General features: G+C 51.5%; 10 protein-coding genes across 10 annotated transcripts; 4 read left to right on the forward strand and 6 right to left on the reverse strand.

Moving 5' to 3' along the window:
- Window positions 1-39: 39 nt before the first annotated feature.
- Window positions 40-2,409, forward strand: N7477_001098 (UTP25 family protein; the record flags this gene model as incomplete). The annotated part of the gene is made up of 5 exons (XM_056962761.1): window positions 40-152; window positions 200-725; window positions 778-850; window positions 871-1,354; window positions 1,404-2,409. 5 exons carry the CDS (start codon window positions 40-42, stop codon window positions 2,407-2,409), a joined length of 2,202 nt encoding a protein of 733 aa, XP_056827764.1.
- A 326-nt stretch (window positions 2,410-2,735) lies between these two features.
- On the forward strand, window positions 2,736-4,081 carry N7477_001099 (DMT family transporter; the record flags this gene model as incomplete). Its single annotated transcript, XM_056962762.1, is given in 3 exon segments — window positions 2,736-3,053; window positions 3,163-3,916; window positions 3,930-4,081. 3 exon segments carry the CDS (start codon window positions 2,736-2,738, stop codon window positions 4,079-4,081), a joined length of 1,224 nt encoding a protein of 407 aa, XP_056827765.1.
- Window positions 4,082-4,663: 582 nt separating this feature from the next.
- On the forward strand, window positions 4,664-5,789 carry N7477_001100 (uncharacterized protein; the record flags this gene model as incomplete). The annotated part of the gene is made up of 2 exons (XM_056962763.1): window positions 4,664-5,460; window positions 5,496-5,789. Exons 1-2 carry the CDS (start codon window positions 4,672-4,674, stop codon window positions 5,787-5,789), a joined length of 1,083 nt encoding a protein of 360 aa, XP_056827766.1. The 5' UTR covers window positions 4,664-4,671.
- A 494-nt stretch (window positions 5,790-6,283) lies between these two features.
- Window positions 6,284-7,825, reverse strand: N7477_001101 (choline-phosphate cytidylyltransferase; the record flags this gene model as incomplete). Its single annotated transcript, XM_056962764.1, has 4 exons — window positions 6,284-6,415; window positions 6,483-6,897; window positions 6,955-7,305; window positions 7,359-7,825. The coding sequence occupies 4 exons, from the start codon at window positions 7,823-7,825 to the stop codon at window positions 6,284-6,286; spliced, it is 1,365 nt and encodes a 454-aa protein (XP_056827767.1).
- A 3,057-nt stretch (window positions 7,826-10,882) lies between these two features.
- Window positions 10,883-12,798, reverse strand: N7477_001102 (PP2C family serine/threonine-protein phosphatase; the record flags this gene model as incomplete). Its single annotated transcript, XM_056962765.1, has 7 exons — window positions 10,883-11,202; window positions 11,281-11,523; window positions 11,574-11,780; window positions 11,828-11,912; window positions 11,972-12,045; window positions 12,098-12,419; window positions 12,763-12,798. 7 exons carry the CDS (start codon window positions 12,796-12,798, stop codon window positions 10,883-10,885), a joined length of 1,287 nt encoding a protein of 428 aa, XP_056827768.1.
- An 863-nt stretch (window positions 12,799-13,661) lies between these two features.
- Window positions 13,662-14,881, reverse strand: N7477_001103 (uncharacterized protein; the record flags this gene model as incomplete). The annotated part of the gene is made up of 2 exons (XM_056962766.1): window positions 13,662-14,459; window positions 14,510-14,881. 2 exons carry the CDS (start codon window positions 14,879-14,881, stop codon window positions 13,662-13,664), a joined length of 1,170 nt encoding a protein of 389 aa, XP_056827769.1.
- Window positions 14,882-14,930: 49 nt separating this feature from the next.
- On the reverse strand, window positions 14,931-16,499 carry N7477_001104 (uncharacterized protein; the record flags this gene model as incomplete). The annotated part of the gene is made up of 1 exon (XM_056962767.1): window positions 14,931-16,499. The coding sequence occupies one exon, from the start codon at window positions 16,497-16,499 to the stop codon at window positions 14,931-14,933; it is 1,569 nt and encodes a 522-aa protein (XP_056827770.1).
- Window positions 16,500-17,105: 606 nt separating this feature from the next.
- On the reverse strand, window positions 17,106-17,528 carry N7477_001105 (GNAT family N-acetyltransferase; the record flags this gene model as incomplete). The annotated part of the gene is made up of 1 exon (XM_056962768.1): window positions 17,106-17,528. One exon carries the CDS (start codon window positions 17,526-17,528, stop codon window positions 17,106-17,108), a length of 423 nt encoding a protein of 140 aa, XP_056827771.1.
- Window positions 17,529-18,813: 1,285 nt separating this feature from the next.
- On the forward strand, window positions 18,814-19,163 carry N7477_001106 (mitotic-spindle organizing protein 1; the record flags this gene model as incomplete). Its single annotated transcript, XM_056962769.1, has 3 exons — window positions 18,814-18,891; window positions 18,964-19,041; window positions 19,092-19,163. 3 exons carry the CDS (start codon window positions 18,814-18,816, stop codon window positions 19,161-19,163), a joined length of 228 nt encoding a protein of 75 aa, XP_056827772.1.
- A 345-nt stretch (window positions 19,164-19,508) lies between these two features.
- Window positions 19,509-20,956, reverse strand: N7477_001107 (uncharacterized protein; the record flags this gene model as incomplete). Its single annotated transcript, XM_056962770.1, has 4 exons — window positions 19,509-20,191; window positions 20,250-20,495; window positions 20,549-20,882; window positions 20,936-20,956. The coding sequence occupies 4 exons, from the start codon at window positions 20,954-20,956 to the stop codon at window positions 19,509-19,511; spliced, it is 1,284 nt and encodes a 427-aa protein (XP_056827773.1).
- Between the last annotated feature and the right edge of the window lie 162 nt (window positions 20,957-21,118).

Below are 21,118 nucleotides of genomic sequence, written 5' to 3' on the forward strand. Positions count from 1 at the left end.
AATTCCACCTCCGGAAAAAAAAAGTCAGTATCTTCACCAATGGCTCCCCCACGAGGAAGAGGCGGTTTTCGGGCTAGAGGTAGAGGCCGTGGTGGAAGAGGCGGTACTACAAGGAGAAACAATTTTGCTTCTTCACGATTGCGCGATGCTGAGTTAGTGCGCCTACAACTTTTCATGATGTATAGCTGACCCGATCCAGATCGGACGAATCCTCCGGTGATGATGCGCCCAGCAGCCCAGTTGAGGGGGATATGGGGGATGACTCTCTAATGGATGAGGGCTCGTCTAGTAGTGACGACGAGGAGGAGGAGGAGAGCAACGGTCGCCCGTACAACGAATTGCTTGAGCTGCTCCATGCCAACTCCGACTCGACAGGTCCCGCTCGCAAGCGGAGAAAGGTCGCCAATGGTGACAAGGAGGAAGTCCAGACTGCTTCGGTTGAGGAAGAGTCTGATCAAGGCGAAGATGCGCTACAGGAACAGGCTCCGTCGGATGATGAAGAAGTTCAGGAAGAGGATGATGACGATGTCCTCGGACCTTTTGAGAAACACTTCAACCTTCCAGACAGCGCCGAAATCACCAAGAAGATTGAGTCGATCACTGCCAACAAATGGATGTCGGCGAAGAAGGAAGTGGACGGTCTCCGGATGGTGCATAGCATTCCCGACGTGGGAGCAGAAAAGGCATCGTTGCTGCCGGCCTTGAAGAGCACGGCCAATCTTAAAGTACGCCAACTTGATTCTCACACTAGATCTGAACTGACTGTTTGATTTTTAGCTCAAGAATAAGTTGAAGCCCCGTGCCGCAGAGCTCCTCCCAGCATTACCGGCCCAGCCCAGCAGATCGCGCCGTACGTATTCGATTACCAAGATGTTCTGTTCGGCAATCGGACACCCTCTTCTGCAGATGATATGCGGGAGATCATGGCTTTACACACTGTGAATCATCTGATCAAGACTCGAGACCAGGTGCTGAAGAACAATGCGCGCCTCGCGAAAGACCCCGACACCGATATTGAGTGCCGTGACCAGGGTTTTACTCGACCCAAGGTCCTTTATATTCTGCCAACTCGACAGGCATGTGTTCGAGTGGTCGAAGCGATTTCACGATTCTACCAAGCTGAGCAGCAAGAGAACAAGAAGCGCTTCACAGACTCTTTCTCGGCTCCGGAAGACTCAACTTGGGAGAACAAGACTGACGATTTCCGTGAGCTGTTCGGCGGCAACGACGATGACATGTTCCGACTGGGATTGAAATTTACTCGCAAGACCGTCAAGTACTTTGCCCAGTTCTACAACTCGGACGTAATCTTTGCCAGTCCTCTTGGTCTGCGAACAATCATGGATCAGGCCGAGTTAGTATCCTGACAATCACATTGATGGTACCCTGCTAATTCATCTCAGTGCCAAAAAGCGCGATCACGACTTCTTGTCATCCATCGAAGTTGTAATCGTCGACCACGCCGACGCCCTTCTCATGCAAAACTGGGACCACATGACATATATCTTCCAGCACTTCAACTTGCAACCCAAGGAAGCCCACGGCTGTGACTTCAGCCGCGTTCGCAACTGGTATCTAGACAATCAAGCCCGGCACGTTCGGCAAACTGTCGTCCTAGCATCCTACCTCACTCCTGAGATCAACTCTCTCTTCTCACAACACATGCAAAACATCGCTGGTCGCATCAAAATCACTCCCACCTACGCTGGCGCCATCACCGCGCTCCCTCTCCCCGTCTCGGTCAAACAAACCTTCTCCCGAATCGACAGCCTCTCCCCGGCCAAGGACCCAGACGCTAGATTCAAGCATTTCACCACCACCATCTTATCTAACCTCGTGAAGAGCATCACGGGACGAAACAAGAATAGCGCGGGCACTTTGATCTTCGTCCCCTCGTACCTTGATTTTGTCCGCGTACGCAACCACTTTGCCACCTCCGCTCAAACCACTAATGTCTCCTTCGGTGCTATTTCCGAGTACACCGAGCCGCGCGAAATCGCCCGCGCCCGCAGTCATTTCATGTCCGGTCGTCACTCTGTGCTTTTGTATACGGAACGTTCTCACCATTTCCGCCGGTACCAGCTGCGCGGCGTGAAGCGCATCATCATGTACGGATTGCCAGAGAACCCGACCTTTTACCAGGAGATCGTCGGGTTCCTGGGTCTGGACCCGGCAGCGGTAGTCGAGGCGGCTGAGGGTGGTGTCCGCGTGTTATTCTCCAAGTGGGATGCGCTGAAGCTTGAGCGTGTAGTGGGAACTTCGCGTGTGGGCAATATGCTGCGTGAGAAGGGTGGAGATACTTTTACTTTTTGTATAGAAAAATGTAGCATATATCTTCTTCCTCATGACATACTTCGTATAATAATTCGCTTATACGAGATTTTGCATTTACACTGCATGAGACACTAGACTGCATAGATCCCCGAATAGATGCAAAATCGAAAAAAGCAAAAGTGAATAAGAAAACATAACGTTAAGAAAGAGAGAAACAGAAATTCAGAAGAAGCAAAAAAAGCCAGGTCAGTTGGAACCAGCTAGCGGTCAACATTCAATAGGCCCCGTCTCCACAACCGTCACCGGACTTGAGCATCAATTTTTCACTTTCGTCAAAACAGCCCCAAATCATTACCTCCTCTTCCCTAACCCACTCTCATGTTTATAAAAACCCTCATCTAAAACATCCACGCACGAATTACGACCGTCACGAACCGTCACGACAGAGAATACCCTCTTAAATGTCCCCGCAACCAGACTCCCACTCCGAGGAGTCCCCGCACTTCTCCAATACCGACTCCGATGGCATCCCATCCGACCACCCAGACGCCCCCTTGTCGAACGGGCCCTATCATGATGACTCGTTGGCCGTGTACGAGCCTCGTCCGATTCCAGATGTATATGACGACTACGAGACTGTCCGGCCGCGCAGCAAATGGGCCTTTTTCTGGTTACGCAATAAGGGCATGTTCCTCGTCTTGATGGCGCAGATGTTCGGTGCAAGTATGAATGTGATGACCAAGGTTCTGGAGATGTATAGTTCTATGCATCCATTCCAGGTGAGTTTTCATTTTCCTATCTTTTTCAACTTCATATGACCTAGATGCAAAAAAGAAAAGAAAAAACAATCACACAAGATGTACATGAACAATTAACAAGCAACATCAGGTCCTCTTCGCCCGCATGTCCATCACTGCCATCGCAAGCTACCTGTACATGTGGTACGCCTCTGTCCCCTCACCACTTGGCACTCGACCCGTCCTCGGCCTCCTCATCACCCGCGCCGTCTCCGGTTTCATGGGCGTCTACGGCCTCTACTACTCCGTTCAGTATCTGCCTCTTTCTGAAGCTACGGTGATCACCTTCCTAGCGCCTATCATAACCTGTTACGCCTGTTCCCTGCTCATCCCTGGTGAGACATTCTCCCGTCGCCAACAAGCGGCGGGAATTGTCTCGCTAATTGGTGTGGTGCTGATTGCGCGCCCGTTCCGGAACCGAAAGGACGACGAAGGAACAGATTCTTATCATCATATTCTTGCGACTGTGGTGGCGTTCTTTGGTGTGCTGGGCGCTGCTGGCGCGTATACTTCGATTCGGATGATTGGAAGACGGGCGCATCCGCTTGTTAGTGTGACTTATTTCTCCAGTGTTACGACTGTGATCAGTGCGGTTGCCATGTTGGCTGTTCCTGGCGTGCCCTTTCGGTTTCCGGGCAATCCTACTGAGTGGATCTTGTTGACCGGGTTGGGGGTTTGTGGGTTCCTGTTACAGTTTTTGCTCACAGCGGGCTTGTCGTATGTGCCGCCGGTTGATGTTGGGGGCAAGCAGGGACAGGGTTCTCGGGCGACGAGCATGGTTTATACACAGGTGCTCTTTGCATTGTTCTATGATAAGGTTGTGTGGGGGGGTTACGATGAGTTTGGTTAGTTGGGCAGGGTCCGCGTTGATCTTGGTCTGTGCCATTGCGGTGGCTGTGATGCAAGAAGGGAAGTCGGAGAAAGCTGAACCTGGGTCTGAGCCAGAGCCAGAGACTGAGCCTGAGAATAATGAAGAGGAAAGGTACAAGGATGCCGATGAGGAGGCGTGATGTGCACAGGGCAAGTAGAAAAGGTCTGGGAAGTAAATGACTGTGAAGGGGAATATAACCCGCGATTAGATAAACACCACGATCATAGGATTATGTATAGGATACAGTATATAGGATATAGATGAGAGCCAGGGACTAATCAATCATTGCGCATCGTGCTCTCTTCACGAACTTCGCTATCTGTCTCTCTCTCTCCACGCAGAATCCGGAGCACACTGCTCCACGTCCGCATCGCCGCATCAGTCAACTGCAGGCGCCTCGACGTCATAAGGTTGTAGCAATCCGACGCCATCCCGAGATCGCCCGACTCTGATTATTGGTTCTATCAATCTTTTCAGCGTCGAGGAGCCGCTGAGCGATGAGATGGGATGAGCAGTGGAGCCTTCAGCCCCGGTTTTAAAGTGGGTTTCTTCCCCCAGATTTTTACAAATTTTTAGATCAATGAAGAGGCATTGGTGAGATATCGGTGTATATCAATCCTAATACTCTACAATTTTACAATCTTACAATCTTACAATCTACAATCTACAACCTAACAGTCTCTACTACTATACTCTATACTCTATACACTCTTCTATACAGTCTACAATATGCGCCACTTCGACGCCTGGGTCATCCGCGACCCCTACAGCATCTGGCACTACTATCCCACCCAAACCTCCTCCAACTGGACCAACACGGTCCGCGATCTCGTTATCTCGCGACAGATCTGTTCTCCAACACCCTCACCTTCCCCCGCAATCAACCCCTACACACCACCACCAAACCCGCAATCCCAATCTCCGCTCTCCCGCCTCCCTCCAGAAATTCGCTCTATGATCTGGTCCTACGTCTTCCCTCCGGCAACCCTGCACCTGGTAACAATCAAAAACAAACTCCGCCACATCCGCTGCCAAGCCCCCAATCTGCCATCCGAACTAACCCACCACCGCCACTGTTGCCCCACGACCCCGGCCCGCTGGCGCGTCTATGATGGTCGAGTCCCCGGCCACTCGGATCGACTGCTCTACCCACACACCCACGAGCAACTGCCCGACCTAGTGAGTGATGGGAACGTCGCGCTCTTGCGAACGTGTCGGGCCATCTACGCCGAGACGGCAGATGTGCTGTATCGGAATTCGACAATCGACGTGGATGATCTCTATACGTTCATCGCGTTCTGCGAGTCAATCCCGTTGCGTGCGCGGAATGCGATTCGTAGGTTGACGGTGCAGTGGATGCCTGTTTGGGAACCACTGGCGGGATTGGATCATAAGGGTTCCATCTATGCGCATACACATAGTGATGCGCTCTGGACGGCTTTCTGGGCCCGGGTCGCGGGCTTGGATGGGTTGAAGGAGTTGGGGTTGAGTGTTGATCTGGGACGGTTTACGGGGACGGTCACTGGGGGGGAGCGGTCGTGGTGGCGGGACAGAAGTTGCCGCTGGTGTTGAAGGAGAGATGGTTGTTGCCCTTGTTGAATGTGCGGGGATTGACTGTCTTTGAGTTGGCGGTGACGGCGAGGTGTGATGAGGCGGCGAAAGGGGTGATTGAAAGTGGCTTGGTGAGGGATGCCGCCGTATTGAGGGATCAATTGAGGGCGGTGATGTGTTCGGACGTTGGAGTGAATTTGGCCGATGTCGAGGGTTTGGAGATCGATTTCGAGATGGAATTGGGCATCAAGGAGCCGTTGAAGGGGAGGCAGGGACCATTGATGATTGAGGCGTGATTTTGACATTCTGCCATCGTTGAGATACCCTATTTGTTTTGTTTTATATCTGCATGTTTCTAAGTGCATTGCATGGCATCTCTAGAGGTGAAAGCGATAAAACTCAAAGAGAGTCCTTTAGCATGGGAGCATCGCGTACTTTGTTAGTTTAGAGATTCCGTCTAGGCTCGTGTGTATCTATCTACACACTTCAAGCCTGCGCCAGCGATCTATTCTATTTATCAATCCATTCACTTCCCCGCCATATGAACAGCAATATGTCAATGCAAAAACCCTCATCCTTGCTAAATTTCAAACCTGGAAAGAGGGGGGGGGGAGATACAATTGCGGAGTATTAAGGCAAGTGAACCATCAAGAAAACGCCAGGCACCGAAATATTATCGCCTGCAATTTGGGAACTCAAAGCCCGAAACGGAAAAGTATAACACATGAACCGAATGCAAGTGAAAGTGCAAGGTGGAAAGGAGATGTGGGAGAGAGAAATGCAAGACTATCTACTGGGTCGTGCCCTTGACGCGCCCGCGGAGGTCCTCGTCGAAGCCGTTGGTGGGCTCGGACTCGTCCTCGTCGGTGGGTGATTGGGGATGGCTGACTGGTTCTTGGAGGGACTGGCGGCTTCGCATCATCTGGTTAAAATGTTAGGATTTTTGAGAATTCATCAGGCATCAAGGGGAGAAGTGGAAGGGATCATACCCATGCGCGAACACCCCCAATCAATCCCAGACTGTATCCAGTGGCAAAGTCCTCGTTGCGCGCTCCGCCAATTGGGCTCTCGGGGCGCGGTGAGTTGAGGGCCTCCACGCGGGACAGATGCGACTTGCTGCCGCCGGTCGGGCTGGCCAGAGGTCCGCGGCCGCTGCCCCAGTCCATGCTGTTGCGGGCGCTAGGCGCGGGGCTGTTGGGCCGACTATTTTGCCAGATCTGTCGCAGTTCACGGCCCAACTCTTGTCCCGTCATCGTCCAGTTGTTTTTAATATTATCGCGAAGTTCCACCACATGCCTCTTAATCTCGAGCTCGTTCTTCTTCAACCATGACACGTTCAATTCTTGGCGCGACGCGCCGCGCTTGAACTGTCTGGAAATGTACTGGTCATAGTCACGAACGATCCTGTTGAGGGCGGAGTATCAGCTTGTGCGCCGTTTGTAGCTTGCGAGGTTCACATACCGTGTAATGATTCCAGTAGTGCTGACACCCTCCGTCCGTTGAGTGACCAGGAACTTGCCCTGAGCCTTGATGGGCTCGTAGATATCATCACCCTCAGCAGCCTGGTAGGGGAGGTCGTCGTGGGCGACATAGTCGATCTGGTGCTCGGACAGAAACTCTGGAGTCACGACCCAAGGACAGTTGGGAATGACCTCGTCCACCCACTTGCAGTGACGGATGGTCTCCGCACGCTCTGCGCCACTGAGCACAGTCAATCCCTTTCGCATATGAGTCTCCTCGTCGCCAGTCACACCAACAATGAGGTACACGTCATCAAAAGCCTTCTTAGCCTGTTCGAGCTGTCTCATATGGCTGGGAATGATATTAGAATCACAACGTTGATGTCATCGATGTTCACTCGATACTCACCCGAGGTGGAACAGATCAAACACGCCGTCGGCGTACACCGCACCGCCCGCCCCGTCGGCGGCGGATTGGTGTGGTATCCAACTGGATCCTGCAATTTGCCTATTTGCGGTGGCGCCATGGTGTTCTGTTCGCCTTCGTCCACCGGGAGCTTAATGTGCAGACCCGGGCGACTCCGGAGTCGACCTTCAATATCGCTGCTGGCCACGGTGGTCTCTGAGGGCTCGCCGGGATCCTCTTTGGGGATGGAGCCATCACCGTTGGTCGAAGCCTCACCGGTCTTACGAGCTCGCTTGGATGCTGGAGTGTCGTTCTTCTTTGTTTTGTTTGGGGTGGCATTGGCCGGGCCGGAGTCCTCACCTTCTTCGCCGGACGCGTCGCGTGAAGATGGTTGAAGCTCAGCTGTGGGGACGGGGAGGTGAGAGGCGCTGCGCTTGCGCTTGCCGGGAGGAGATGAGGGCGACATGGTTGATGGAGGTGGCGGAGATAAGGATGGGAAGGAGGTGAGTTGTGTAGAGACCATTCCCCGTCATCCGGTTTAGGGGCCCGGCGTAATTTTCTTTTGGCGCCGAGTGGGGGCCCTTGGCATGACATACTCTCTGCCTTGGAACGGGGTATCTGGTATCTAAGCTACCATATTTACAGGATTATGCGTACCACGTTTTCTCAACCGAGGGTTTCCTATTCTAGACCCGGAGTAGGTGGGAGCCTTTATCCAGCTAACAGTGAGTACTTGATGAATCGACTTGCTTTTTCCATATAGAATCGAACCTCAAAGCCTTGAAACCCCTTCGGACGCTCCCTTGCCTGCCTTACTTCACGTGTCTGGCTCGATGCAATAGGTAACCGTTTATCATTACATTATCATTATTATGATTATGATTATTATCGAATAAGATAATAAGGAGAGGCGCAGGCTTAATAGCTATGGTAGTGGATTCCGCGCTAGTGCCGACCGTAACTAGTTAAACGTTCCGCGTCTCCGTCTCATGTCAATCCCTGACCTACGCTCCATTGAGATAGGACGAATACTTATTAAGGCCTAAGATACTTTGAATTCTATATAGTCAGAGAAACTCACTTCTATAATAGTAACGAAGTGCGAAATGAAAAAAGTAAGGGAACGCTCGGATTAAAAGCGCCATTAATCGAGGAACAACAACCGTCCTAACGCGGACACTCCTGGGATAGATGTAATTGGTTGGAGTGGCAGGAATTCATAATCAATCGTTGTCTATTGATCGATCTATGGAATACAATTAGCAATTCGAAGCTATCAAGGACGAGCAGTAACGCGTACCATATTTTCGTGGTCGATACCGGTCTGTCGAAAAATCGGAATGATAATAATTTAAGGACATTTCGCTGGTTGAAGACGGCGAGTCGAAATAAAATACCTACAACACAAAAGTAGCACGTAGTGTTGCACTGGCTGGTGATAATTGAGCGGTGCAGTACCGTAATTTACGGCGATCTTGAAAGGTAATGGTACATAAGGAGCCTCATGCCGTCTCTAGCGGCATTGAAGATTCTCAACCTGGCACACGAGCGACTATCTGGCCGCTTCCGATTCTGTAGCTGGAGATGGGATGAAAACATTAGCTAGAGGCACGAATCGTGATATTCTTTCGGTATATGGTGGGCCCTTGGATGACTGCATGGATGTGAGACTGGAAATGAGCGCGGATAGATCACTTCGCGAGAAATAAGACCTAGATAGCTCGAGTCAAGTCGTGCTACTGAATAGGAGGGAACTAGTACTCTATAAATTTCATAAGTCATTGGTAGGAAGACTCCCCAGGCTGTCTCCCAAGCCCAGTATCGCTTCGTCGCAATCAGATTTAAGGTGTTTATATCCGTTGTGGAGACTATGCATGTTGTGTAGGTGCCGGTTTAATCATTCTTAAGTCCGAAACATATAAGACTAGAGACCTACATGTGTGCAGTTACCAGGTGATTCTGATAATTAAGCCTTGGTTTCGAACCCCGATTGAAAACTTTGGACGGCATTTTGTGGAATTGCTAAATCTGAGGCTATATCGATGGTTCTCGTTTCCATTTTTATGTGGAGCGCAACTTCTCTCTTGTGTATGTGGCCGCAGCCCAGAGAAAGTAAGCACTGGCTGACTTATACCTTTTTAGCCTGTGTCCCTGGTACATGTGAGGAGTCTACTAGGAGTAAGGAAGGCACTGCGGGGACCCCTTAAAGATGAAAGAGAGCGTATGTTCGATTTAAGAAAACGAAAAGAAGTACAATATGGACTCAGAAAGCACCCGAGGGTGAGCGTCGTGATTGTGATTCTTCGACTCGTGCCTCTCGGCACGGTGGTAATCACTGCCATGAAAGCATTTTCATCACGGTCCAAAGACATCTGTACACTCGGAGCAAAAAGAACAGGATTGTGATGAGAGGAAGAGCAAGAAATCACTCAGTCAGAGTGGAATAAACTCAAGTCATATGTGCCTCCTGTTTAGGTCTAGATCCTGCACAAATGACCAGTCCGGTGGTCACTTAGAACCTATAGTCCAGGTTCGTCATCTCGTAGCTATTTACTACTATGAACCATAGAAGCTGCATTGTCGGGGCTTGGAAAGTAGGCTTGGTGAATTATCTCGATGCGTTTACTGAACTCTGAATTACCCACTATAGTGATAAACAGTTGACTGGGAATAGGGCTAACCTTTCTCTATAGAGGGAATAGTTATAGTACTTTAAGTTTCGCGAATACTTATCGAAATCTTAATTTAGTTTTGTATCTTTCTTAGGCCTCCTCCTCAAAGAGGATATTTTATAGACTATATTCTAGGTACCTCTTTATGACGAGTATGAGCAGAGATGCCCAACGGACGCGTCAATTCCGAGACCCCTGGACAGCTCCGGTCGACACCTTACAGGGGATAGCTATAGCCACCGTGCCTATCAGCGGGTTATGGCCTTTATCTACTCAACTTTACTCCGGGATCATTCCTGAAATTCGTTGATTACCGCAGTATAGAGACGAGACCTGACGGCCTCGCCCTGAATTGCTCTGGAACAAAAAAGTCTAGAAAATTCTCATACGTCGTTCTTGCTCCGACTCAAGCCGTCTCTACCATCTACCGATGAAGCTTGGTTGTTTCCGGCAGGCATCCGGCCATGAGGACGGGGGAATAGTTGGAAATGGTTCGTCAAGGGCATTTTCTGCGGTATCTCGTGTGGGTGGGCATAGACAGATAAACGGTGCTCATATGAAGGCCTGGAGCTCTCAGCGAGGACCTGCTCAGACTCCTCCTCTTCTCTCCTCGTGTTCCGAGTGACATGAATTCCATCAAGCGAAGAGCATAGAACGGTCTTAAAACAGGTGAAGCCCGATGATAAACGTGTTGAAAAGCGAAAAAAGGAGAAAAATGAAAGAGAACATCGATCGTAGACTCGGGGTGGAATGGGACAAAGAAGAGTCGTTCTCAAGGCAAAAAATTGGGGGGGGGACATTGATGAAAGGGGAAAAGCAGTTAAACAGACGAGAAAGAATGCAAAATCAGACTACGAGGATGTCGCCTTGTCTTTGTCGTCGGTCGAGGCTGGGGACTCGGATATTTGAGCGGAAGTGCCCTCTTGCTTGCTCTGGGGGCCAGGTGTATCCTCGCGAGAGATGCGGGCAGAATCGGTCGGTTGCACCTGGTGGTCTTCGGTCTGATCGAAAAGCTCCTCCTCATTCTGGTCGGGGATGACCTCGGTGCCATCGCCAAGCAGGATAATTCGGCCTGAGCGCGTGCTGAAAGCTCGCGAGCGCTCCATCTCCAAATCGTAGTCATCGGGGTTGTCCTCAAACTGGTTCCGGATCCCGGGGCCGCGGAACTCGGCTGCACAGATCTTCCGTCAGCACGACGAGGGAGTTTCTTCGGGTTCCTCGTGAGACTTGCCGTACTCAGGCGGAGCACAGGGTCCGTCTCCGTTCGCAACCCGTTCCGCAATCAGGTTGTACCATTCTTCTTTGGTCTTGCCGTTGAGAAGGCCGACGATGGTCATGGTCATGTTGTCACAGCCCACACCACCAGTCTCACTGTTGGAAGCCAGGCAGTTGTCCATCATGTTCTCACAAATCTGATAAAGGTCCTGCTTGGCGGCGATACCCCTTCGGACGAACTCCACCACGGCTTGGGAGGATTGACAGTCCCAGATACCTGATAGCCATTAGCATAAGCGATCAAAACCACAAATATGACATTCGTACCGTCACAAGCAATAACGAGGAACTCGTCGTCATCGGTAAGTTCGTGCACCGTCACATCGGGGTAGGCGGTGACAATCTGTTGCTCGGGCGACAGCTCAGGGCTCTTCTTGAATTCAAAGTCACCGATGGCGCGGGACAGAGCGAGGTTACCGTTGACACGGCCGAAGTCAACGAAACCGCCCGCAGCGCTAATACGAGCCTTCTCGCCTGCAGGGAGTTAGCAATAGCCACAATGCGTAGGAAACGGAACTGACCCTCGTTCTGGGGCTTGTGATCAAAAGACAGCGGCTTCGCACGGCCCTTAACACCAAGGACTGATCGGGAATCACCGGCGTTCGCCTGTGATCAGTTTAGCCAACCGCAATTCCTTCTCGTAGTATTGCCTGAGGTCCACTTACCACCCAGATCTTGCGCTTGGAGATAATTGCTGTTGAGGCAGTGCATCCAGACACTTCCTCTTCGTATCTTGGGTCTGTGCGAAATTGGTCAAAAGGGAATATCCTCTGATCTCAATTCAAACGAACCTTCCAAAATAGCCCGGTCGGTAGCTAGGAAGCCGTCCTTGAGAGCCTGTTCAATGTCTCCTCGGGCGAAAGATTCCTGCCTGGAGACGATCTTGTGCAGGTTCTCGCCTGTGAACAGAGCAACCTTGTCGCCACCGTGGCCGTCGTATACACCAAAGAAGGCTAGACGCTGATCCGGATCTGTCGGTTTACCGTTGTCGCTACCGGTGTACTTTGCTTGAAGGTCCAGTACGGCTGCGTGAGCGTCTTCCATGCTGATACGCCAGCCCTGCATGGCCGACACGCCGTACAAACAGCAGTCATCTCCACCTTCGGCCGACACCTAAAACGGAGCAAAGAACGCACGTCAGTCACTGAAGAATGTTTTGGTGGTGCTGGAATCAAGAGCGGTCGTGTGAATGCTCGGAATAGCCTCCTCTCCAGGCCAAGTCACTCAGCCCCTCCACGAGTCAGCAGGGACCCCGCATAGGCGATCGACCGCGCGACACCATTCATAAAACATTCAGAAGTGTCGGTAGAGATGGGATAGCGGCTCTTCAAGTCCAACAAAGAACTACCGTGGGCAGATGGGGTTGACCGAGGGTAATGAAAATGGGCGTCTGGCGTCACCCAGTGTGGGGAGGGGCAAAAGGAAACAGGCAAATTGGAATTTTTCGGCGACTCACCTTCTCAACCACGGGCTCCGACAAGGTCTGACCCATTATGGCACGAATTGAAGTATTTCTGGAGGGGGGAGGGGGATTGAAGCAAAGTACCAGATGAATGAAGAGGAAGAGGTTGAAGTCAGGTGAGGGCGCAGGCCTTTCAGCGCGTCTCTGGGTCCCGCGATAAGTCGCCAGCCGAGTGGGGAACGATGACGATCTAGGGCTCGCCCGTCAGATCTTGGGGGAGAGGTGTCGGGAATGGAAAGCGAGTATACGCTCGACTTCAGTGTAGCTAAGATATGTGAGAAGCAGAGTTTTTCTCTGTAATTTACCTACCGGTCGTGTGCTCTATAGAGTCACCTGACTCACCAGGTCCAGCGGTTAAAGTTGAGTGATTATCAAGGTCCTATTACTAGGACGTTGTGTCCTGATAGTTCACATCTTAAGATATAGCTTCCTATGCCAGAGCAGTCTAGCTGCTCTTTGACTCCCACCTTCAGGTCGAGGTGTGAAGTCTCTGCCTGTGCAGCCTCGGGTCACGCAATAGGGAAACCCCCCCCCCCCTTTCCCCCCCACGGGCTCATCATTCTCTCTGTAAGGCCCGTAGGGCCCATACACGTGGGGAGACAATCTCCTTGGTAGCGGTCGGTGAAGACCACATGCATCGGACTATGTATGCCGGTACTCCTTACACACGTACAGGTTCCTACAATCGTGACCTGTCAACCGAAATGCAGCAGTTGCAGCACCGCACGTGCCACTCGCTGCCCTGGGAGGGGAACCACTAATGCTTAAAAATGCTACTGTTTCTGACATTTAAAACTAATTAATGTAATCTGAGAAAATGATTCTAAAACAAGTGGATATCAAGTTCGCCATGCACAAAATCCCACAGACCCCGACCGAGAAACCATTCTCAATCAAACAAACGCTAACTCGCCGCTGCTGGCTACAGGGAGTCCTCGGGAACTAGCGCTCTTTAGGGGAGGTGGCGGTTCGAGGGGCTCGTTTATTGTTTGCCACTCTTGGGCGGAGTAGTCGGTGGCTTTTTGAGGGGAAGCCTTTCGGGATAGGTGTACGTCAAGATCTGACACCATGGACGAACTTTGCGGTACAGTCGAGCTTTCTTTGACTCGGGTTGGAGGCATGGGGTAGGAACCGGATTCCCGGCGCTGGGTACTGCTTAAGCTGGTTTCACTCCAGAATCGTGGAAGTGGGGAGATCACTCCGCGGTAGTCTTGGGCCAGACTCAGCTGGCTTTGGCTCTGGCCATGGCCTTCAGCAAGAGGGAAAAGATGAGACGGTGCTTGGAGAGTCTGATATTGGGAGAATCGGGCGTTTTCATCGCCATACTCAGAAACAGATAGTGCCGTGGAGTAGGGGCGTCCTTGGATCGACTGTCTGAATTCGTCACTGAAGGTTGAAACCGACACTGTGTCGGCGCGACTGCGAATACTGCGAGCTCGCTCGAGCGCGCGCATACCAGAAGATGTACGACGACTGATCTGGGCAGAGAAGAGAGGGTTGGAGGAGTTGCGGTGCTTGGCTCGGCTGTGGACAAAGGCCTCGAGTGAGTCTGCTTCGGAGATGGTAGACTCATCAGGCTCGACGGCCCTCATAGTCATTCGCTTATAGTGTTCTGGGATGCTAGGTGTCATGCTGTGTCTCATAGGAGCAAGGGTGGTCGAGGAAAAAATGGAGTCATGTTGGTAAGGCTGCTTTCGTCACTCATTAGAGAGCCCTTGGTGGTCTGCCATGACATGTGAACCATTCCGTGTCCCAGAGGTCCAAACCCACCGGCACCATGTCCGGCACCGCTGAGTCGAACCGGCAGTCCAGAAGCAACGGAGGAGATTCCACTTGACCGCTTGGAATATCTCTTGGACCTCGATGATTGCATGGATTCACGTTTTGCAACTCGAGGCTGAATAGACTTCAAAGGCTCCCGACGAGAGCCTTTACCAGAGCGACGGCGAACGGGAGAGCTGCGAGCATACGATAACCTATTGCTTTGTCTCTTGTCGGGAGAGAAATCAATTGGCTTATCCTCTTCGATAATGGAGTCTCGCAGAGGAACAAAGGTACTGCGCTTGGGAGAACGAAGTGGGGGGTTAGGCTGGGGAATGATGCTCACGTCCATGGTATCATCTGGCTTGTCAAACGATGAAACGTTCCAAGATGGACCAAGTTCAAGTTTGGGGGGGGTCGGATGAGGGAGAGATAGGATTCATCAAGTCATCCGAAGGATCGTCTTGAGAGGGTCTTTCAGTGACACCAGGTGGACAATTCTTTGGCATGTCGGGTCTGGCTGGTCGGGGAGGTGGCGATGGTTTCGCCTTGAATTCTCCTTCCTCCACCGTAGCAGTCTTTTTCCTCTGGCGCCAGCAACAGAAGAGAATGATAGCGCTCAAAATGACTACGACTGGGAGAACAACAGAGATCGCGATGATACCAGCTTTCTTGTGCGAAGGGTTGGACGGATCAGAGAATGGGTCATGATTCCCATTGTGGGTTTCGGCTGGCTCGAGAACATCAAATTCAAAATCCTGCGAGTCGGTAGTAGATCCTTGAGATGCTTTCAACGGAATAGTGAACTTCTGGGGTTTCATATCCGCAGGAACATGTCCGTAGAGCGTTTTGTTCTCGGAGTAGTAGACAAGCCATGACGATAAGTCGCTGCCCAACTCCACATCCAGTTGAATGGAGTTGTCGGTGAGGATGGACTGGTTGAACACAAACATGAAGTCTTCTCCAATGGTCGCTTCACAACCCTCCACGGTCTCGAGGAAGAACTCCATGAACTCTAAGCGTACCATCATTCTCGCTTGATCCTCGAAGGTATCGGTAACAACAATAGTGATGTTTTGATTGACTGCATTTTTTGGCGGCGTGCCACTTAGGGAGATGTTATCCTTGTCCATTGTCAACCAATCTGGCAAATTGGCATCGATGCTCTTCACATCCACTCCCGAGACTGGGGAGTTGTCCATTGATAACAGGTTCCGGAAATTGGGACTGCTGAAATTTTCACCTCTCGTGAGATTGAACGTCTGGACAGTCTCGTTGAATGCCAGGGTGTGCGGGCCGATAGAAAGCTGGAAAGTCTCGTTGACAGCGCTATACCCGGCCACGTCCGAGGCAATGAGCTGGAAAGTGAATGTTTGAGGGCCAGCCCCGGGGAAAGATGGACTGTTGCCGGCAAACGTCAAGGTAGATGGATCAAAGCCGATCCATGATGGCAAGGGCGTATTGTTAGGCGAGGTTCCGTAGTAGATCGTGGCTGGGTGGGTGTTCTGGAAGGTCTCTGGGTCAAATGTAATCGAAAATGAGCGACCGGGATGTATGAAAAGCGTTGCTGGGTATGACACTGGCCCTAATTTTTCCAGTTGTGCTATGAGAGATTTTCCTTTGGTTGGTCCGCTGTCCGAGGTCACGATGAGGGTGACATCCATGCTGTCCGCATCGGATCCATTTGACGCCACTAGCTTGAAAGCTTTGGAGCCATCGTCATCCGAGTGCGGTGTACCAGAAAGTGTGCGAGTGCTACTTTCAACTTCCAGCCATTCTGGTGCATTAGATAGTGAATACTTCGTTTTCGCATCGGCGTTGGCGAATGTGTCATCGGCGAAGGTGAAACTAAAGGGCTGCGACACTCGCGCGACTGGGGGCAACTGCGCGTTGATAGGGTAATTGGCGGACAAACCTGCTGCGCTCACGGCAGACAGGAAAGCCAGAAGGATGAAGAGGCAAGAGGCCATGCCCGGTGGATTGATCCGGAGCACCTCCGGAGGTGTGCGTATAATTCGAGACACACGACTATCACACGATGGACGAAGCATACAAATCCCCCGACTGCACACCTATCGGAGCCTGGATCAATGGATTAGGAATACGACAGAGAATAGAAGGAGAAAGAAAGTGCGAGGCGAGGAGATGACTTCCTGGTCTCCAGAAAGTACGCCTCTCCCTGGCACTCGCCAAAGGGACAAGGAGTCATTCAACGCGAACCCTTTGATCAAAGCCATGCCTGGATATGCTCAACGTCACCGAAGTATGTAGCAAAGTGACAGCCGGGAATGAGCGGCGCGTCGGAGTAGGGCTCACGTTTCGCGGCAGGCGTCCTGCAAGGGATGCTCCTTTTCGGGAGCCAAGGAGTGCGGACATGCCCAACCACGGCGATGATTTCTCGCCCCTCCTAGTATTTCTACCAGGAGGCTCCGAGCAGGCAAGGAACGTTATCCAAAATATGATCAAGAAAGGGCCCGGTAGGGTCGAACAACCACCGGTGGCTTCACTCATCACGTTCCAAGTCGAGTATCATTCTGATGCCCGTCCGCCCAGGGGCATAGTAATCAGGGATCATCTCACACTCCTCGAATCCACTCCCGGACATATAATGCTCGAGCGGGTTCCCTGGCTTCATCTACCCATAGCTGAATGTACTGACAACCCTCCTTTCGAAGGCGTTCTTGAATGTAGGACATGAGTTGTTGACCAACGCCCTTTCGACGATAAGCTTCGATCACGCAGACCTTGTGCAAGAGAGCCGCTCCCTTCTGACGCACGTAAACCGCGTAGGCGATCAGGTCCGGCTGTCTCCCTTCAACTGCACGAGTCGCGTATAGAACCCGCGTGTTGGGCTTCTTTCTCCATAATTCTTCGCCGAAACCGAAGGCCTCATTGGTGGGAAATGTCTTTTTCTCGACGCGTGAAATCCGGCCAAGAATCTCGAGTGCCTCGTTCCTCTTCAAGGAATGAATGTCCGAGATGGTCACGGTGGAGGGCATTCTTTTCGGCAGACGACCTAAGTGGTCATTCCAGAGTATTACAGGTCTGGTGATGGGGGGGGCTTTCTGCGCCTTTACTGAATATTCGACCGCAAATGTAAGAAAATTGATCGGGTGGAGATCGCGAGGTTCGTTGGACAATTTCTGCCTTAGGCACAAAATCACCGCTCTAGCATTTTGTGGCCAGTGACCAAGTCTGTTCATGTATGCACCAGTCATTTGATGATATTGCGCGTACTGTTATCGGCTCTTCCTGTTTATGAGGAGGACGAAGTCATTCAAGCGCATGGGTATTCTCGCTTCTAGTTTCTTTCGGCCCGGGGCCTATGTCATTCAGTCCAGCGTTATCTCATTCAGTGCTGTCTCGTCTTTTATCTCACTACTCGGTAATTGCTCTAAGTCCCCAAGCTGTTCCCAATTTTTGTGTCTCCCGTTCTAATGTGACTCAGCAAAATGTTGCGACCAGTGCTGAGAGATTTGGAAGGGTTCAGTCCAGGCCTAGATCAAGATGTTCGTTGGGAGGGCCATGTTGAACCAGTGATATCAGTGTCAAGGAGGGCAGTGCATTTCCATGTGTCTTTGTCTCGAGGATATTGGGATGCCTAGTTGCCGTGGCATGGAGAGGATTGGCTTCCATATACCTGCAGCCTTCTACGTGGCGTGAAATACTATTGTTGATGTATTTTTCAATTGAAGACTCGCAATCTGCATCTGGGGGAGCTTGCGTTTTCCACCGATGCCGAGTCTAGCTAGATGTGGCTGGACTTTAACTTATGGTAGTGTAGTCTGCAGTTCTTTCTAAGGTCTGGACTGTGTTCAGTCTCTACCGTCAATGAGGATGTCGCCCTTCGGAAGCGCTATTTGACTGCTGTGGTTTTCGAAGATTGCAAACGAAGCAGGCTGGGCTCATGAGCTGTTCGCCAGGTACTTTTCGCTACTAATGTGTTGAGTGTCCATGGAAGACATATGGGCGATTCAGGGACTGCTGTGGCAAGAGCCCTGGACGTGATCAACTAGTTGATCAGAGCATCGCGATCGGTGCTACGATTGCTAGAGGTGACCCCGAAATGAGTATATTGCAATTTTCAGCGTATCCAAATTTCGTGTCAAAATCACGAAAGTAAAAGTAAATGCAAAGACCATGACGACGCTATTCCTGGAATGATGAACTTGTCCAAATACCTGAAATGGCCCAAGGCGGGATGAGGCTGACTTCCAGCGACCCACAACAAACACGACCTCACTTCTGCCACCCATCAACCTCCCCGCCAGTTGACCAGACACAATGCCTCCCCAGACAGACGACAAGCGCCAGGCTGCACGTGAAATCATCGATATTCTTCATGAGATCTCTATCCTGCTCGTAAGTACCCCTGCCTCCCTCCAGGTCTAGCACCTGGAATGGGTCGGCGCAAGGTGAACTCACAGAATCTAGAATACCCACCTGGACCGGACAGAGCTATCTCTGTGTGTCTCTATGATTGAGAACGGAGTTAATCCTGATGCTCTTGCGGTATGTGTGTGATTCTTGAGAATGAATTTGGGTACTGACTGTCTTCGCAGACAGTGATTAAAGATTTGCGGAAAGATGGCGCTACGCAAAAGCGGATTTCACATGCTCCGACTGCGGAGTAAGATCTATCAAATTCATGCCTGATGGTTTCCATCCGGTGCTGTTCTGGTTTGTGGCGTTCAAGGCCAATGTGGCCGGTTGGAATGATACCCTTGGCTCGTGTGTGGCCTATGTCTACTAGATAGGAATTCAGGAGTCTTCTATTCTGACATTTGTTTGTTTGTTTGATTAGGAAGTCACGGTGGCTACCTCTACTCGTGATCATAGCTATAAGAGAAATTGGGGTACTCGGGTAGAACAGGTGGGATGTTCTGGTGTTGGTGAGTCGAAATCGCCGGGGTGGAAAGGGGCTTGTAAGTTTGATGTGAAAATTATTCAGTCCATGTGTGAAACTGATCTCCGGCATATTATTTCGAAGACTCCTCAGTCTTGCCATTCTTGTCCTTGGAAGAGCCAATCTCGCCGGACATGGCTTCCTCGGTGGCCTTCTTCAGCTGTTCGCTCTCAGGCAGGTTGGTCAGCTCCTGAGCTTTGGTCTCCTTCTCATCATCGCTGTCTCCGAGGCTGAAGGGGTCGTTTTCAGCGACGGGGGACGGCTCAACAGTGGCCAAGGGCTGCCACTTGCTAGACTTTCCTGCTGAGGAGGTGCGGTTGCCGGTGTCAATTTCAGTGGGCGGGCCATCCTGGAAGGACACCTTTCGCCTATCAGGCGAGGGCGAGGATTTCATCTGCAGGTTCTGGGTCCCCGGACGAGGAGGACGGGGCGGGGGAGCTAGCGTCACGTTAATATTGCCCGTGAACATCAGACCAAAAAGCTTACCTTCAGAGTCCCTCAGCTCAAGAGCAGAGAAATCATCGCTCAGCACATGCGGATCGGCATCATAGCGCTCACGATCTCCACTGCGACGGCCCATATCACCACTGCGTCGTGGGCGTCCATAAGGCGAAGGCTGCTCATAGTTTTGACGAGGCTCCTCTTCCAAATCTTCGCCGTCAATTCTCTTCTTCAGATTGGTGACCCACGAATTGACCTTGGACTGTGTCTCCAGGAATCCCTTTCGAAGGTTCTCACGAATAGCGGGCAGATCATCTGCAATTTACCCCACAATTAGAATCCGGCATACTGGGCAAGATTTTAGAGACATTACCGTCAAAGAAATTGTAGTCTTTTTCTTCGGAATCCTCGCTTCCTCTGGGCTGAAGATACCGCGGATCGTTCTCCCACCCAGGGGCAGGTGCTCGGCGGCCTGAGGAATTGTAATGCTCTGCGAGTTGACGCGCATACATTTCGTCGGACTCTAATTGTCTTTGAGTGGTAGATGTAGGCTGTTGGGACGGGCGGGGAGGTTTCGGGGGAGGAACCATATCTTCTTGCGCCGTCGGGTCGGTCATGCCTGTGACAAAGGTTTAGTAGTTGTTGCGTGCCCTTTCAGGAATCGTTACGCACCAAGGAGTGCATTAAATGCCCGCTCGACGTTCCAATTGCTCGCCGTAAGAATAGCCTTGATCACACCGGGCTCAACACTTGGGAAAGCTTCCCTGAGTGTAATTTCCGACTGCTCTCTCGGGCCCAGAGGCCGGGGTGGCTTCGGCGGGGCAGCTTGGGCAGCCGGGGGAGCCTCGGTGGCAGTTTGTTGAGCACTTTGTTGGGCAGTCGCGGCAGCGCTGGACTGAGCATTATGATCCTGAGGGTCATCGTCAAAGTCCAAGGGTCGCGCAGTAGTCGGCGACTCGGCGCGGGGGCTGTTAGACGCTACAGCGGAGGGTTTGGTGGGAGTGGGCTGCATTCAGGGTAAGACTCCGCTTCAAGGGTGCATAAGGGGTCTGCACGTACAGTCTTTTCCTCCTCCGACATCTCGAGTGATTTTCACGGTGATAGCGCAGGTAAGGCGACGGAAGATAGTGTCAACACAGAAGAGAGAAAGATTGAAGTAGGCAGAAACACATCGGGGAAGCTCCAAACAAGTGACGTGGGGTGCACGTGATTGCGGGTAGCTTTTATAGAGACCGCTGTTCG

Source organism: Penicillium maclennaniae (genome assembly GCF_028827695.1).
Source record: "Penicillium maclennaniae strain IBT 15551 chromosome Unknown utg000001l:1.0-3280838.0:1.0-3283122.0, whole genome shotgun sequence".
Taxonomy (NCBI): domain Eukaryota; kingdom Fungi; phylum Ascomycota; class Eurotiomycetes; order Eurotiales; family Aspergillaceae; genus Penicillium; species Penicillium maclennaniae.